The sequence below is a fragment of the Molossus molossus genome, unplaced genomic scaffold, assembly GCF_014108415.1.
Source record: "Molossus molossus isolate mMolMol1 unplaced genomic scaffold, mMolMol1.p scaffold_m16_p_4, whole genome shotgun sequence".
Taxonomy (NCBI): domain Eukaryota; kingdom Metazoa; phylum Chordata; class Mammalia; order Chiroptera; family Molossidae; genus Molossus; species Molossus molossus.
The window spans coordinates 23303754-23318808 of NW_023425377.1; the positions used below are offsets into that span (position 1 = coordinate 23303754).

The 15055-nt window shown below is 52.1% G+C and overlaps 1 protein-coding gene across 2 annotated transcripts in view; it reads right to left on the reverse strand.

Annotated features, from left to right (window-relative positions):
• Positions 1-3330: 3330 nt before the first annotated feature.
• The window catches only part of ARHGEF37 (Rho guanine nucleotide exchange factor 37), a 37311-nt gene continuing 25586 nt past the window's right edge, over positions 3331-15055 (reverse strand). For both annotated transcript variants that reach the window (XM_036240867.1, XM_036240865.1), the window contains exons 8-13: positions 12817-12927; positions 11817-12146; positions 9292-9420; positions 6047-6242; positions 4521-4678; positions 3331-3611 (exon numbers count right to left, since the gene is read on the reverse strand). In XM_036240867.1, the coding sequence (XP_036096760.1) occupies positions 3393-3611; positions 4521-4678; positions 6047-6242; positions 9292-9420; positions 11817-12146; positions 12817-12927 (1143 nt within the window). In that variant the 3' untranslated portion in view covers positions 3331-3392. The remainder of the gene's footprint in view (positions 3612-4520; positions 4679-6046; positions 6243-9291; positions 9421-11816; positions 12147-12816; positions 12928-15055) is intronic.

Consider the following 15055-nt stretch of genomic DNA (forward strand, 5'->3'; position numbering starts at 1 on the left):
GGAGATGTACAGATCATCTATTACCTGAGACACGTGACACACTCAGGGAGATTCCGGAATGAACAAGAGCTTGTACCCTAAAATATAACCTGGGCATGTCACTCCTCCATTTCAAACCCTTCAGTGCCCCATGGCCCTCAGAATAAAAACCGAAGCTCCTTACCACGCCGACCTCTCTGAACGATGCCTCTCTCACTGCACCAATACCCCCCACACACCGTGTTCTAGCTCCACAGCATTTGTTTTCTCTTACCTCTGGGCCTTTGCACATACCCTCCCTCCCACCTTCACTCAACTCTAGTTACCCATCAGGCCTCAGCATGCCTATCACTTCTCTTAGGAAGGCTTCCTGAGCTGCCAAGTCTGAGCCAGGGCTGGGCCCTCCCCTGGGCTCTGGTGGCACTGTTATTGCCCTATCCCAACACTTACACTGCATTTAACTGACTGATGACTTGTCTCTCCCACCAGACTGTAGGCTTTGGGAGGACAGGGCCCCCATCTGTCTGACCTCTTGCTGTATCACCAGCAGGTAAGGCCAACTCCAGGAGGCACCAAAGATGTGCTGTAGACACTCCTTAATGAACATACAAATGAATGAGGTGCCATATTTATGTATAGCAAGTGCCCAGTGAACAAATGTCCCGCTGGGGCATTGCCCATCCAGTGGTTAGAGTCACACAAATTCCAGACATTTTCACCTGTGAAGTCCTTTATTCCCAGAAGTTCACATCAGTTATTCACCAAGCTAGAGCTCATCCTATTAACCAAGCATCCACTCACCCTTCCTTTGATATTGTAATCTTGTCCAAAACTGGGCCGGGGCCCAAAAGGCTGAAGCGGTGTCCCTCTGCTGCAGGGAGCAAGGGGCCCCCCCTTGAATCAGTCTTCAACTCATAGACTTATTCGGTTCATAGGCAAATACCTCAGCGAGTTCAACAGTGAAATAAACGACACAGTGCAATGGTCCTAGGCATTGGGGGTGAGGGCACATCATACAGTCTCCTGGAGAAAATGCAGGCCATGCTCCGTCTTCTCAGTGTGCATTTTCTCACCCTTAGTGACTTTTAACCTTATTCCCTGGTCCACAAGAAACCATAACCCATGTGAATATTTTAATTTTCCATTCACAGGGTTGATTTGGTTCCAAGTGTATTTCTGTTTTCTTCCTTATGCCTACAAGAACATCCGATTTTGTTCAGGTCCCTTTTAATGGCACTTTATACATTCTGGGACCTGACAGAACAGGCTGTCCTATTGCAAACCACCTCTGAAGCTGCCTGTTCAAAACACCTGAGCTAGGACAAAGCTCAGATGGGGCATGTCCCAGCTCTCAGCTTGTGGCCAGTTCTGATGCCAGGTCTCTCATCCACCACTGTGTGTCTAGGGCAGAGGTCCCCAACCCTGGCCACACATTAACGAAGCACCTGGGAAGCTTTCTGAGGTCCTGAGGCCCAGGCCATTCCCCCGACCAATTCCATCAGAATCTCCGGGTGGGGTCCTGGTGTGAGTCGTGGGAAAGCTGCCCGGGTGACTTCAGTGAGCGGCCACATGGAGAAACCCTGAGCTAGTGCTGGCACACGGCAGGCTCTCGGTCAGCATTGGGGGACCGCAGATGGATTTCTTATTGTATTATCTGCTCCCCTCTGCTTTCTATTCGTATCAGAAACCTGAGAAGAGAGCAAGGGAAACGAGTCAAGAGCATTTCGCAAAGTGAATTTGGGGCTGGGAAGGGGACTGTGGGGACTGAGTTTCCCTTGCAATTACGCATTCTTCACACTTTCACACGCCCACAGGAGGTGAGCTGCAGACTGTCTGACACAGACAAGTATATATGTCTTAAAAGCCCTCTAAGAACCAGAGCTAGCAGTTACAGGCACTAGTTATAACAAGAGAGGTGTTCTTGGAACTGAGTCTTCACTGCCACACATTTCTACACACACTCTGACTTGGGCTGGTCCCAAATTTTGTCCTTTGTGTTCAAGATCATGCAGATCCATCTTCCTGCTCTTCTGAGAGTCTTGCCATTTATCTTCGCTCAAAGCGACATCCTAGAGATGATTCCACAGTGGCTGCACCCAAAATTGCCCCATGAGTCGGCTTTTATTGAGGGGCTCCCATTTCCAGGTTCTCGAAAGGGAGGACAGCAGGTTTGATCTCACCAAGTTCCAGGGTTTGGCTCCCTGGAATGCAGGATGGAGGAGCCTGCGGTAGATCCTGGGGTGATGGGAAAGGACGCCACGTGGATTAACAATGTCTGCCAAGGGCACGGGAAGGGACAGCGTGAACGCTGATGTGGGGGCCGCCCGAGACCACTCCCGGCACACCCTGCTACCAGCAGCAGCGTACATTTATATACGCTTCCACTTGCAAGCAGTTTCCGCGGCCTTACCCGCGTGTCCTTCTCACCACAACCCTGGGAGTGAGGTCTCTATGGATGGGAAAACTGAGGTTGTGTCCTATATCCAAGGTCGCACAGCCACCTGACATCACACCCACCGTTGCCTCCAGGCCCTCGGTGGCCTCTTGAAATCACCTGGGGCTCCTCTGGTGCCCCGTCTCCCAGAAAGGGAAAACCAAGCCATTGCCTAACCTCCCCCACCCACCAGCCCTGTAATCCCCTGCTCCACAGTTTCCTTTGGGATTTGCATGTCCCTTTGTCTCCTAGTTCTGAGAACACAGCAACAGTGTGCAATGGTTTGGTAACAGCCTCACACACCCCACCCCACACACCCTCCAAAGCTCCTCTTCCCCAGAACAGGCTCTGAATTTACCTACCACATTCCAGGACTGTGACTTGGTCCCACCCACTCCCAGGCCTGGGCAAGACTGTTCTGGCTGGCAACCTCTCCATTGTCCAAAAAAGCTGCTGCTCCCTAACTAGAGAGGGCTCCTGGGGGTTCACTGCCCAAGATAAGTCAGCTCCCAGCATGGAGAAATAAAAGATGACTGACAGGTGGGCTATGGGGCCTCCTGGTGCCACATGTAGGAAGTGAACTGTCAGGCCAGGCGGTTCTGGGCTTCTCCCGCATCCCTCCCTGCACCCGCACAGCACACAGGTGACTTTCACCTGGGTGACCCCCTCCATGGGCAGGTCCACATGGGGGCACAGGGAAGACTGGCCATTCGCTACGGCAAATCCTTATCACCTTGACCTGCCACCGCGATGTTGTGACTCTGGGTGACAACAATCTATGAAGACAACGTGAGTCATCTTGGCTGGAGTCTTTCGTGCCCACCCATGCCAGGCATTCTGCAAGGGCTGCCTACCTCTCTGGGTGCCCTTCACCCTACCCTGGCCTGATCTCCCCTTCCACTCTGCCTTCTCTCTGCTTCTCTGGGGTCACAGCCTCTAATCCTCATCCCTTGGCCACATGGGCTCCGAGGCAGGCGCCCTAGGAGGGCAGACTCCAGCCCCACGGAGCCGGGCTCGGTGCCCGGGCCAGGAAGCTGGAAGGCACATATCCGCTCTGTCCGTCCACTTCCACGAGGCTCCATTCCGGGTTGCCCTTCTTGTCCTGGGCCTCCAGGACAGTCACTGGCTGGCCTGCCTGCAGACTCACTTCATGGCTGCTTCTGGCCACAAAGGGGTACACTGCGACCACCTGAAACACCTGGGGAGTGACACAGAAATCGTCAGGCTGCGAAGACAGACAGACAGACAGACAGACCCAACCCAGAGAGGCTGCTTTCCCCTCCCAGCCAATCTGCTGGGCAGTGCTGGCCCCCCAGGCACCTCCTTTGTGCTCAGGACCACGCTGCTCCCAGCGCGCCGCCCACAACGCGCAGGCGCTGTTCTAGTGCTTGCCTGGCTTCGTTTCCATTGTGTCACAGTCCTCTGACTCTGTTTGCCCCATTTTTCAGATACGGAAATTGAGGCTGAGAGAAGTTAAGGAACTTATTCAAAATCACACACGTAGTTTTTTGTTTTTTTAATATCCTCACCCGAGGACATTTTTCCATTTTTTGTTCAGATAGAGCGGGAGGGAGAGAGAAGAAGAAAGAGAGAGAAACATCGATGTGAAGGGACACATCGAGTGGCTGCCATCTGCATGACCAACCAGGGCCGGGGACAAACTGCAACCGAGGTACATGCCCTTAGCGGGAACCAAACCCAGGTCTCTCTGGACCACAGGCTGACGCTCTAACCGCTGAGCCAAACCAGCCAGGGCCACGCAGGTAGTTTGTAATGTATTCACGTGGTTGTACTGTCTAATTCCAGGACATCTTCACCCCAAAGAAATGCCACACCCATTAGTGGTCACTCCTCACCCCTCCCTCCCCCAGCCCTGCCAACCACTGCTCTTTCCGTCTCTGAGCATGTCATACAAACACAATCACACAGTTCATGGCCTTCCGTGTCTAACAAATGTGGCAGCGTGTACTGGCACTTCCTTTCTCCAGGTCCCACCCTGGCCAGGACACTGGCGGCCACCAGTCAAGGCCCCTCCAGACAGCAGAAAAGTCAAAGCCCCACTCCAGGTGGCTGTGGGAGGCAACCCCCACTCCACTCGCAAACTCACCTGGGTCTCAGCTGGGACAGAGGGGACTGGGGCTGGGGTGGACTCGGCTGTTAGATGTTGGGAGTCCTTAAGAGGCGCTGCCTGCCCTCTGGGCTTCTCCTCACTGGGGACGATGTGGTACGGCTCCAGTTTCCCAGCGGGCACGTACCCTCGATGTCCTGTGGACATACAGAACGTTATCTGGCTACCGGCCACCATCTCCATCCCTTTCAGTGACAGAGGAAATCGCCACCATGCATGGAGGTCAGTGCTTCCAATGCAGCTTCTCAGCACTCAAAGGGCATCTAGGAACCCACAACTGCCCACCCCTGCACTCAGTGCTCTACCTTCTGCTTGCACACCCCCAGTGACAGGGAGCTCATTCCCTACTGAGGCAGCCCACCCGGTTTGAAACAGCTCGGTCTGAGATGAAAACTGCTTTCCTGGAGGTGCACCGCCGGTCCCTGAGGTGGCGGCTCGGAGACAGCTGCTTCCTTCCCCCAGGACCGCCTTTCCCTTCTCCAAGGGCCCCCAGTTCTTTCTCCCGTAGCAGTGACTCCCGTGCTGTTCTGGCCACTGTCATCACGAATGGCCACCCCTCCCCGAGCGCACGCCAGGTGCCAGGACCAGCACTGATCATCGAGTCTTCACATCAACTCTCCACTTGACTGCGGAGCCAACCGGGCCTGGAGAGGCTCCGAACCCAAGTCCCTGCAGTCAGCTAAGTGGCAGGGCTGGGATCCACACCCACTCCTCGTGACCCGGGGACTGTTTTAACCTCCATTCAGCTGTTTTCCACCTCAGTCCTGAGACAGCCCTTTCATGCTTTCTGCTGGATTTACACCGATTTCTTAATTTTTTCAGACTCACTTTTTAAAACTTAGAAGTGTACTTGTATAATAGCATAAATAAAGTCATGGACTGATGTACTAGTTATTTTTTTCTAATACACATTAATATCCTTAAGTAACAATGGTAATGAACTGACGGGGAAAACCTGTCCACAGGCTCCCTCCCAATCATCCTGTGGGGCATGTCTTCTTTGGAGGACTCCACTGGTCCATCTCCTCCTGGGTCCATGGTGCCACTTGCCTCCTGCCTGGTTACACTGGGGCACCCAGACCTGAACACCACACCCCAAGGGTGTAACCAGTGCAGAGGGGACCCTCTTCATTCTGGACATCAGACGTCTGTCCACATGGCTGGGATCCAAGCACCCTTCTCTGCATATCTCCATCCCCCAGGGTGATGCTGAAGTTCTGTCCACCCCAGTGGGCTGTGAGGTCCCCAAGGCAGGGTCCATGTCTTCCTTGCACAGCACCCAGCACTCAGGAGGTGCCTGATGACAGATGTTGTGAGGAAAGACTGAACAACTCTTCGGAATTTCATGCACCGCACTAAGCCGACTGTGCTCCAAGCCCTGTTTTCACCTCGGCTCACTCCCACCTGGGGTTTGCACAGCTAGCCTCGGGCCCACAAGGGCACCCACTGGTCCTGTTGGGCGGCTTTCCCAGAGGGAGGGGGAGGGCCCACGAAGTCCCACCTACCCCCAGTGTCCACCAGCCAGCGGCTGCTGTTGCCTTTGGTGTCCTTGTTTTGGAGGAGGGCCACGATTTGGCCCCGCAGCAATGTCAGGTCCAGAGTCCCTGCCCCGCTGATGCTGCTTGTCACTTGGTACAGCTTCCCTGGGCCATACCTGCTCAGGAGAGCCTGCAGCTGGTGTTCAGCCCCTGGAAGGAGTGGCTGAGGGGACGGGGGACAGAGACAAACAGGTGCTTGAGTTAGGGTGTCAAAGCTGAGGCCAACATCTGCCCAACAGCCCCCTGCCTCACGGACAGCTGGAGCAGATGCGAAACACATGCAGTTAGTACCCAAGGGCATCTCATCTCATTTAATCTCCGAACCCCTCCCAGGTCTAAACTTCTGGGGTTTTCTAAAATTCTCATTTGGGTTCTGAAATTGCTCAGTTACAGAACTCCAGGGTTGGGCTCTAAATTCTGCCATAGCACCAAGCTAAAATGACCACCAGAGAAATGTTGTGCCTGGGTCTTTCAACCCCATTAGATTGTGAGCTTCGTGTGGGCACCAGGCCTTACTCATCGGGCATCTCAACCAGCACAGGGCAGACACAGGGAGACCTCCCACACGTGGGAATGAAATCTTTTACTGTGAGTTTTCAGTCCACAAGTATGTATTGGGCACCTACTGTTTACAAGGCATGGTAAGCCTTGCGAATGGTGTAGCAGAAACACGGGCGAGAGCTTTGCCCTGATGGACGCGGCCACCTGGCTGGGGGGAATGATTCAGCGCATCCAAAACTCTCCTGGCAGGAACTTCATTTTTTCATTCATTACTTCCAGCAAAAATATAAACAAGAAGGGACTCGGGTGACTGTCCCCTTTTTGTAAAGCAAAGAAGAAACTAAAAATGTTGAATATAGATTTACTATATATTCTCTTTCTCTTACTATATACATATATGTAAGTATTTATATTCACAGTGTTTATGTGGTTAGTTATTTCTGGGTAGGGAGGTGCTGGGTGTAGGGAGATAGACAGAGGTGCCCTTCAGGGACACTGAGGTACAGACTCTGCTATTCCCCATACTCCAATGGGTTCACTGAGTCAGGATCAAGAAACCAGGAGAAACCTACATTTCAAACAGGCCCTAAAATGGAAGTGTAGAGATGGGCAGCTTTTTTTTTCGACCAGTGGTGCTAACATGAGTATAAAAGTCAGTGGTGTAGCAAATATGTGCCTTCCTTCTCAAGGTGACAGCCCCTACCTGTGCACAGGACAGCAGCATTCCCTGGGTGGGCCACCTCACTTCTCTCCCCTTAGCCAAATAAGTCAGGGATTTATAGGGAGGTGTGTGTGTGTGTGGTGGTAGTGGTGGTGGTGGAGAGAGGTGGTGGACAGAGGTGGGGAAGAGGGGGGTCTCTTCTCTTCCTACCAATTTTCAACAGGTACTGGGATTATCATGTTCCCATCTGTTTCTTCTTTTTGTTTTTCTGAGTCTTCTTTATTTTGTAATCAGCATGGCTTGTTTTTCCAATAAAAAAAACCCTGTAATTTTGTTTTAAGTAGAAAGAGAGGAAGTTCCCATGACTCAACTGAGTGGCTGCTCTGTTCTTCCTTTTCTGCTCAGTTCCTCTCCCCCAAGTTACAGGGCCCATGTTACACCCCCGTGAGACCTCTATGGGGCAGCCTGAGTGGGAGGAGGAAGTGGGGAAGGCCGGTCCGAGGGGTATCAGTCCCAACCCCCGGAGCAGACACACACCTCTGATGGTCTTTGACGTTCTCTGCGCTCTGGACAAGTGCGAAGGCTGCCCGCGGCTGCCCGCACCTGCCCGGCCCTGCTGGGCTCCTTTACTCGTCTCTCTGTCTCTGGGCTGCTGCTTCCTTCTGGGAAACCTTGGGGCCGTCTCCTGACCCTTCGATTCACACCTCACACGTGACTGAACATAGCTTCCATTTTCTCAAGCCCTGTGATCCCCTTTTCCCTTTAGCTACTTCACTTATATATATATTTTTTATTGATTTTTAGATAGAGAGGAAGGAAGAGGGAGAGAGAGATAGAAACATCAGTAGGAGAGAAACATCAATTGGCTGCCTCCTGCATACTCCCTACTGGGGATAGAGCCTGCAACCCTGGCATGTGCCCTGACCGAGAATCGAACCGGTGACCTCTTGGCGCACGGGACACCACTCAAGCAACTGAGCTATACCTGCTGGGCTACTTCAGTTACTTTTAAAACATACACTACCTGGGCATAGTCTTCAAGTGGACTGACTGGAAAATACCATTTCCTTACTTTTTTTTTTCCTTTATTGATTTTTTTAGAGAGAGGAAGGGAGAGAGAGATAGAAACATTGATGAGAGAGAACATCGATTGGCCGCCTCCTGCATGCCCCCCACTGGGGATCGGGCCGACAACTTGGGCATGTGCCCTGAACTGGCGACCACTTGGTGCACGGGTTGATGCTCAACCACTGAGCCACACCAGCCGGGCCCATTTCCTTACATTTTAATGAAACGTACTTTACCAAGAAAAGCACTTAACCATCCAAAGTTTTGTAAATGATGATGGAACTGAAATACTGTATTTTACAATGAATAACTCCATAGCATACAAACTTTGTTAAGTTACAGGGATATGAAGTACAGGGAATATACTCAATAATATTGTAATAATTTTGATGAAAAATTTGAAGTTCCAGGTTTTTGGATGTTAAATGCTACTTGCTCATTATTATGCCTAATTTCACTTAAAATATTTGGGTTTTCTTATTCTTGTTCTTGTTGTTGTTGTTGTTAATCCTCAACTGAGAATATTTTTCCCATTGATTTTTAGAGAGAGTGGATGGGAGGGAGGGCAAGGGGAGAGAGAGAAACACCTACGTAAGAGAGACACATGGGTTGGTTCCCTCCCGCACGTGCCCCAACCCAGGCCAGGATCGAACCTGCAACCCAGGTATGTGCCCTTGACTGGGAATTGAACCTGTAACCTTTGGTTCTTGGGACGACGCTCTAACCACTGAGCATACCAGCCAGGGTGGGTTTTCTTATTCTTAATCCAACAGTTCTGTTCGTCTCTGATGCTCACTGGCCATGAAGAGCATGTGTGCATGGGGTGTGAATCCTGCCCAACCCCACCCCCAGCTCGCAGAGAGAAAGGCGAGAGGGAAAGCGGGAGTGTTTCCATGGGTAACAGGAGACACTGAAAATAGAACAGGAAGAGGAAACAGGGATTGAGCCTCACCTCATGGGCAGGTGAAGGGTGGTCACTTACTTGTACAGTGGGAGGTGGCAGCACTTTCTCGAAGTTCTTTTGAAAGGACTGAAGCTGGTGACCGGCCTGGCCTAGTGCATCCTCCACCAGCTTCCTGAAGGCCGGCTCAGAGAGGTGGTGGTGGGGGAGCTGCGGGGGGACAGAGGCTGTCAGCTCACACGTAAACCCCAGATGTGTTAGGATGGGCCTTTCTGTCCTGGTCTGCTGTCTTTTCTTCTGCCTTCTGCCCTACTTTCCTTTGAGAAAGCTCCTTCTCTGGGGGCCCAGTAAAACTGCAGAACTGCCCATCCTGGTGCTCTAGCCACAGAAGTGGCAGTCACGGCATCCCTTCTCCGAGCCACCGCGAACGGTCCAAGGATCGGACCATGGACACGAACGGGGCCAATCGGAGCCCTCCGATCAGATTTAGGACGTGAAGGCTGGCAGTGAGAGGGCTATTCTTCCTGTGGATTCTGAGGTGTCCAGGTGACTGCCTGGAGCTGTGGGGAGGCCTCTCCCCACCGTGCAGAGACAGGTCCGTCTGAGAACAAAGCTAATCCAGAGAGGGGAACAGAGCGGGGGGTAGAGTGAAGGACAAGCCCTGACAACATCTGTGCTGGATGCAGCCGGGCCTCAGGCTGGATTCCCTCCTGGCCGCCCAGTTATGCAGACAATACATCCTTCTTTACGCCTAACCTGGCTTGGACCCCAAGGAGTTCTGAATAACGCTCTGTCCGGACACTGGCCCTGCTAGGCATCTCCTGCACTCTCTTCAGGCAACCTAGGGGTGAGAGAGTCCCCACAGCTAACAGAGACGTGTCCTCTCTGCTTGTCATCAAACTCACTGCTCTTGTTTCTGATTTAGAGCCTCCCTCCCCAACTTCCCAGGATGCAGACAGACCGAGGTCCTACCATGCAGGTCTTCCCAGGCTCCGCAGGATGAGTCCCAGGGAATGGGCCACGGGACAGCGGCGAGGAGGCCCTCACATTTTACATTACAGGGCTCACCAAGACATGCCCTCTTTCTGCGTTTATACAATTGATCTCCCCTACCAGCATCTATAACACTCCCCAGCCAGGCACATCCGAGCCTAAATACAAGGGGGTCTGGAGAGAACACTAGAGGGCGGGAGGAGCATGAGAAGATCATCTAAAAAGGTTTACCCTCTGCCTTCAGGAAAGAGAAATGCTTCTTCCTGCATTTGGTTCAAGCCTAATTCAATTCAAAAAGAGTATGAAACAGAACTCTGTACTAAATGCTGTGAGGGCCCCAAAGAAGAAAGGCCCACAGTTCCAGTTCCCCTCAATGAGAAACAGCTTCATCCATCACCCCAGCAGAAAGCGGGCTCTGAAAAGCACTTGGCAGAGGCACATTCTAGGGGCTGCTGGAGTAGAAAGGATGGGGCGATGGGGCCTCCTACCTGGGGGACACGGATTCTGAGAGCTTCATGGACAGACCTGTTCATCTGTCACATATCCGGGCAGTTCCTACGACATGCCAGAGATTGTCAAAGGCAGGGGGGCTGACGGGTGTGGGTACCCAGACTGAGGAGGGAGTCTGTGCAAACGGACCAGACGTGAGGTACTGGACGTGGGAGCTATGGGCTCGCAGAGGACGATGGGCTGGAAAGGTGCTGGCGGGGCAGATTTTGAGGAATTGTCATGCAGTGAACTAGATGGGGAAAGCTGAGCTGGGGAACATGAAGCACGGGAGACAGCATATGGCATGTGCAGTACTGCAACTGTTTCCAAGCTCGGACCCGCAGGCCATTCGGCTCTGATGCTGACATCAGGGAGCCATCTCAAAGCAGCTGAGGATTCTTTCCTAGATCAACCTCGGTCTTCAAAATTCCAAAATCACAGTTTGCCCTCGGAGGTGTATCCAACCCTCTCTGCGACCTATTTATGCTTTCAGCAGACTGCTCCTTTTTATAGGCTGCTGAGCCGTCGGCCCAGAGCCCAGGCTCTAAAGTTTCACTGTCAGGGTTCACATCCCACTATTAGCTGTGTGGCCTTGGGCAAACTGCTTAACGTCTCTGTGCCTCCTCATCCTTTTGAATATGGACAATAACAAAACTTTCTCTGCAGGGTTGTCTGAGGAGTGAGTTAGTGCATGGAAGGTACTCCAAACAGATACACAGTACGTGCTCATGAGGCGGCTGCTAGAAGTGGTGATAGTCACAGGAACACCAGCTGGATACATTTAGTACTGACTGTGTAGAAGGGACCTTGTCTCTGCCACCAATATCTAATCTACCCCTGGGAACAGCCCCCAGGTCTGCTATTTTCCCAGCAGAGCCTTCTCTGCTTCCGAGTTCAGAGCCTGGGAATGACCTGGAGCCCCAGTTCTGTGCTTGCTTTCATGGTCCGACTCCACTAAAGGAAGAACAGGCATGAGAGAGATCCAGAAGGTCCCCACGGCCTCCTCCTAAGCACCTGATGGCCTGTTTGGAAGGCCTAACCTCCCCCTGCCCCCGCTCCTGCTAAAGACGCTGCAAGGCCTTGCCTGGCTGTTCCCCAGAGGAGCCCAGTCCCAGAGGCCTTACCTGGGCCAAGCTGCCCTCTGCCCTCTGCAACACTTGCTCGGCAAGGTCCCTCTGGAGAGCCACGAATGTGCACAGGATCTGGCCCAGCCACTGCATGGCCAGCTGGTTAAACTGCGGGAGCTCAGCCACTAGCAAGGAGTTGAGTGCCTGGTACGTGTGCCGGGCCTCCTCCTCTTCGTAGGTCACGTTGCCCGCCTCCAGCAGCTTCTCTTCCAGATGCTCAAAGTCCAGTAGTTTGTCCAGACGCTTCTTGATCAAGTTCCGAGGGCCGGCGAGAGCTTTGGCCAGGCTGCACAGCGGCTGCCACACCAGGCCTTCCAGCCGCTGCTTCTGTGGGGGGAGGGGAGCTTGGGAGTCCAAGAAAGAGGTGGCAGTGGGTAGGTACTGGGAAAAGGGGCTATGAAGGTAGGCAGGCCTGGGCGCCAGTGCTCCCCAACTGACTGGTTGTGACTTCTAGCATGTCATCTAACCTTTATGAGCCTCAATGTACCCTTCTGAAAAATAGGGACAGTGCAGGCAATGAGATTAGCTGGAACAGAATTGGTATTTAATACGTCACTTCCTAATATTGGTACTGTGCACAGGTCTTGAAAAAAGATTTTGTATAGAGCGGTGGTCAAAAGCATAGACTTTGAGGCTCAGATCCAAGCTTGCCACTGACCATCAGAATCACGTGGGCAGCCACCCGCTCTGAGCCTCAGCTCTCACCTGCAGAATGGGGCCATTAGTAGTATCTGCCCCGTACGCCCTGTTGTGAGCACCAAATGAGGTGAAGAATTCGAAGGGCTTAGCTCAGTGCCTGGCAGACAGCAAGGCTCAGCAAACATTCACTGGGGCTATTTTTCTCAGTAAAATACACTAATAATCGTATCTGCCTTGCTGACTACTCAGGGTGGTTATGGATGTGACAAGCATGTGAAGGGCCAGATGTCTAACTATTCTCCTTATAGGTTCTGTCACTTGCCCAACAAAGAAAGATGAAAGGAGAAATTCCACTCACAAACACAGGAAAAGCCTGGAGCTGAAGGTCTCTTGCCAGGTTGCAGTACTGCCCCACAGGCCCCCCAGGCATGTCCAGATCGGATTCCTGCGGCCGGAAGTGGAGGAAAGCCTGGACCAGGGCAAATGAGAGACAGGAAATCACGCCCGTCATGGCCATCTGACATCTGCATCCCCTCCACCATATCCCTAAGAGGCTGCCCGGGCCGTCTGCACATCCCGTGACAGGGAAGCACACAGCCTTTTCTATTCCTGGACAACTTAGTCGATTAGACAGTTCCTTCTAGACTAATCCAACATCTTCTCTCTATTCCAGCGCTTACCAATCTTTACACATCTGCATACCTCCCTTGTGATTTTTTTCCCATGTCTGTATGTCACATGTTGTATTAATACTTTTCTTTAAATCAACTGAGTTCCTACTTAAATCAATGCATTACAAAACACACACACACACACACACACACACACCCCTTATGACACTAACATAAAGGGGAAACCAGTAATAATCGCCATAAATAGGCATGGAGCCCTAGCTGGTTTGGCTTACTGGTTAGAGCGTTGGCCCTTGGACCAGAGTTCCGGCTCATTCTGGTCAAGGGCACATACCACGGCTGCAGTTCGTCCCCTGCCCTGGTCAGGGTTGTGCGGGAGGCAACCAGTCGATGTATCCCTCTCACATTGATGTTTCTCTCTCTCCTTCTCCCTCCCTCCCACTCTATCTGAAGATAAATAGGAAAAAAAATAGGCATGGAAGAATAATTGCTGTAAAAACAAAGTCATTAAGTTCTGCCTGGATGTCACTGCCTGCTGCAGGCTCCCAGCCACTGCCTGTGCTACAAACGTGCCAGCTACAGAGGCTTTTCCCGGACTCAGGGAACCGCTCTGTCCCCGAGGGATTCCGAGCCAACGCTAGCTCTGTGGTGTGAGTCCTGCCTCCAGGGAAAGGCAGCCTGAAAGCTCCCAATTCTCGTCTCTCCTCTGCAAAGCCAGACGTTCTCTCTCCGGTGCCACTGGGTTCTCTCCCTCAAGGCCCTGAGTGTCTTCCCCTTCCATCTCCCGTGATGCTCAGATCCTTCCCCTGGAAGACCAGGATGAAGCAGAAACAAGCAGGGAGATGTGTCCACACAGAGAAATGTGAAACGGCCACCTTCCTCCTTGTACATACTTCCAATAATGCCACCGCCACTCCCATTATCCAAATAGCTCATTATCTAGTGACTGAGCTGGTCTGTGCAAATGAACAAGGCCGAGAACAAAACCATGTAAACGGGACACAGTAGACGGGATGAGTCAACATCGATGACGAGAATGAGGGGGGCGTTTTGGCCCAAGGAAAGTGACATGCTGGATGGGAACGTAACCTGCTGTTCCTGTGGGCTGACTTCAGTTTATGGAAATACATTTCCTTGGGCCTCAATAACATTTAAATGTTTCATTTAATTAGCTGCTCTCATGGTCGCATCTTGAGATTTCAACTAAAACTCTGAATTTCCAATTTTCTTTTTTTCCTTAAAATCAGAACTGGCTGCATTAGGCCCGTAGCAACAACTCCCCCAAGTCAAGTAATAACAATCCCGTGAGATTTTACTCATTCATTCGTTCATTCAGTCATCCAAATTCCAAATATTATTACTGATTTAACTACCAAAAAGGTCTCATAAACAGACATTAGTTGTTGTTTTTTTTAATCTTCACCCAAGGATATTTTTCCACTTATTTTCAGACAGCGTGGGAGGGAGAGAGAGAGAGAGAAAATCATCAATGTGAGAGAGACAGATCAACTAGCTGTCTCCCACACGACCCCGACCAGGGCTGGGGACCGAACCGCAACCGAGGTACATGCCCTTGACCAGAATCGAACCCATGACTCTTTGGTCTGTGGACCGATGCTCTAACCACTGAGCCAAGCCGGCCAGGGCAGACATTAGGTTTTGTATACATGTACACCTCCCTCAGGAATGTTACCTGCTTGGCCCCTTTAAGCACCTGAGTTTGTCACCCCTGCTCTGGGTGCCAGTGTGGCAGGGTTCTTCTCAGGGCTCTGACCCCAGTGAATTCTTACCCTGCCCAGTGGGAACCCTAATGCCTGAGAGCTCAGTGGGCTCAGCAGCTGCCCCAGTCTAGTGACCTGTGGGCTGAGGTGTGCCTGCCTGTGGGCCCCCTCAGGCCTGCAGCCTCAGGAAGACCTCGTCCATGCGTCTCCTGCAGCTGGCACCTTTGCCAGCTTGTTGGATGGG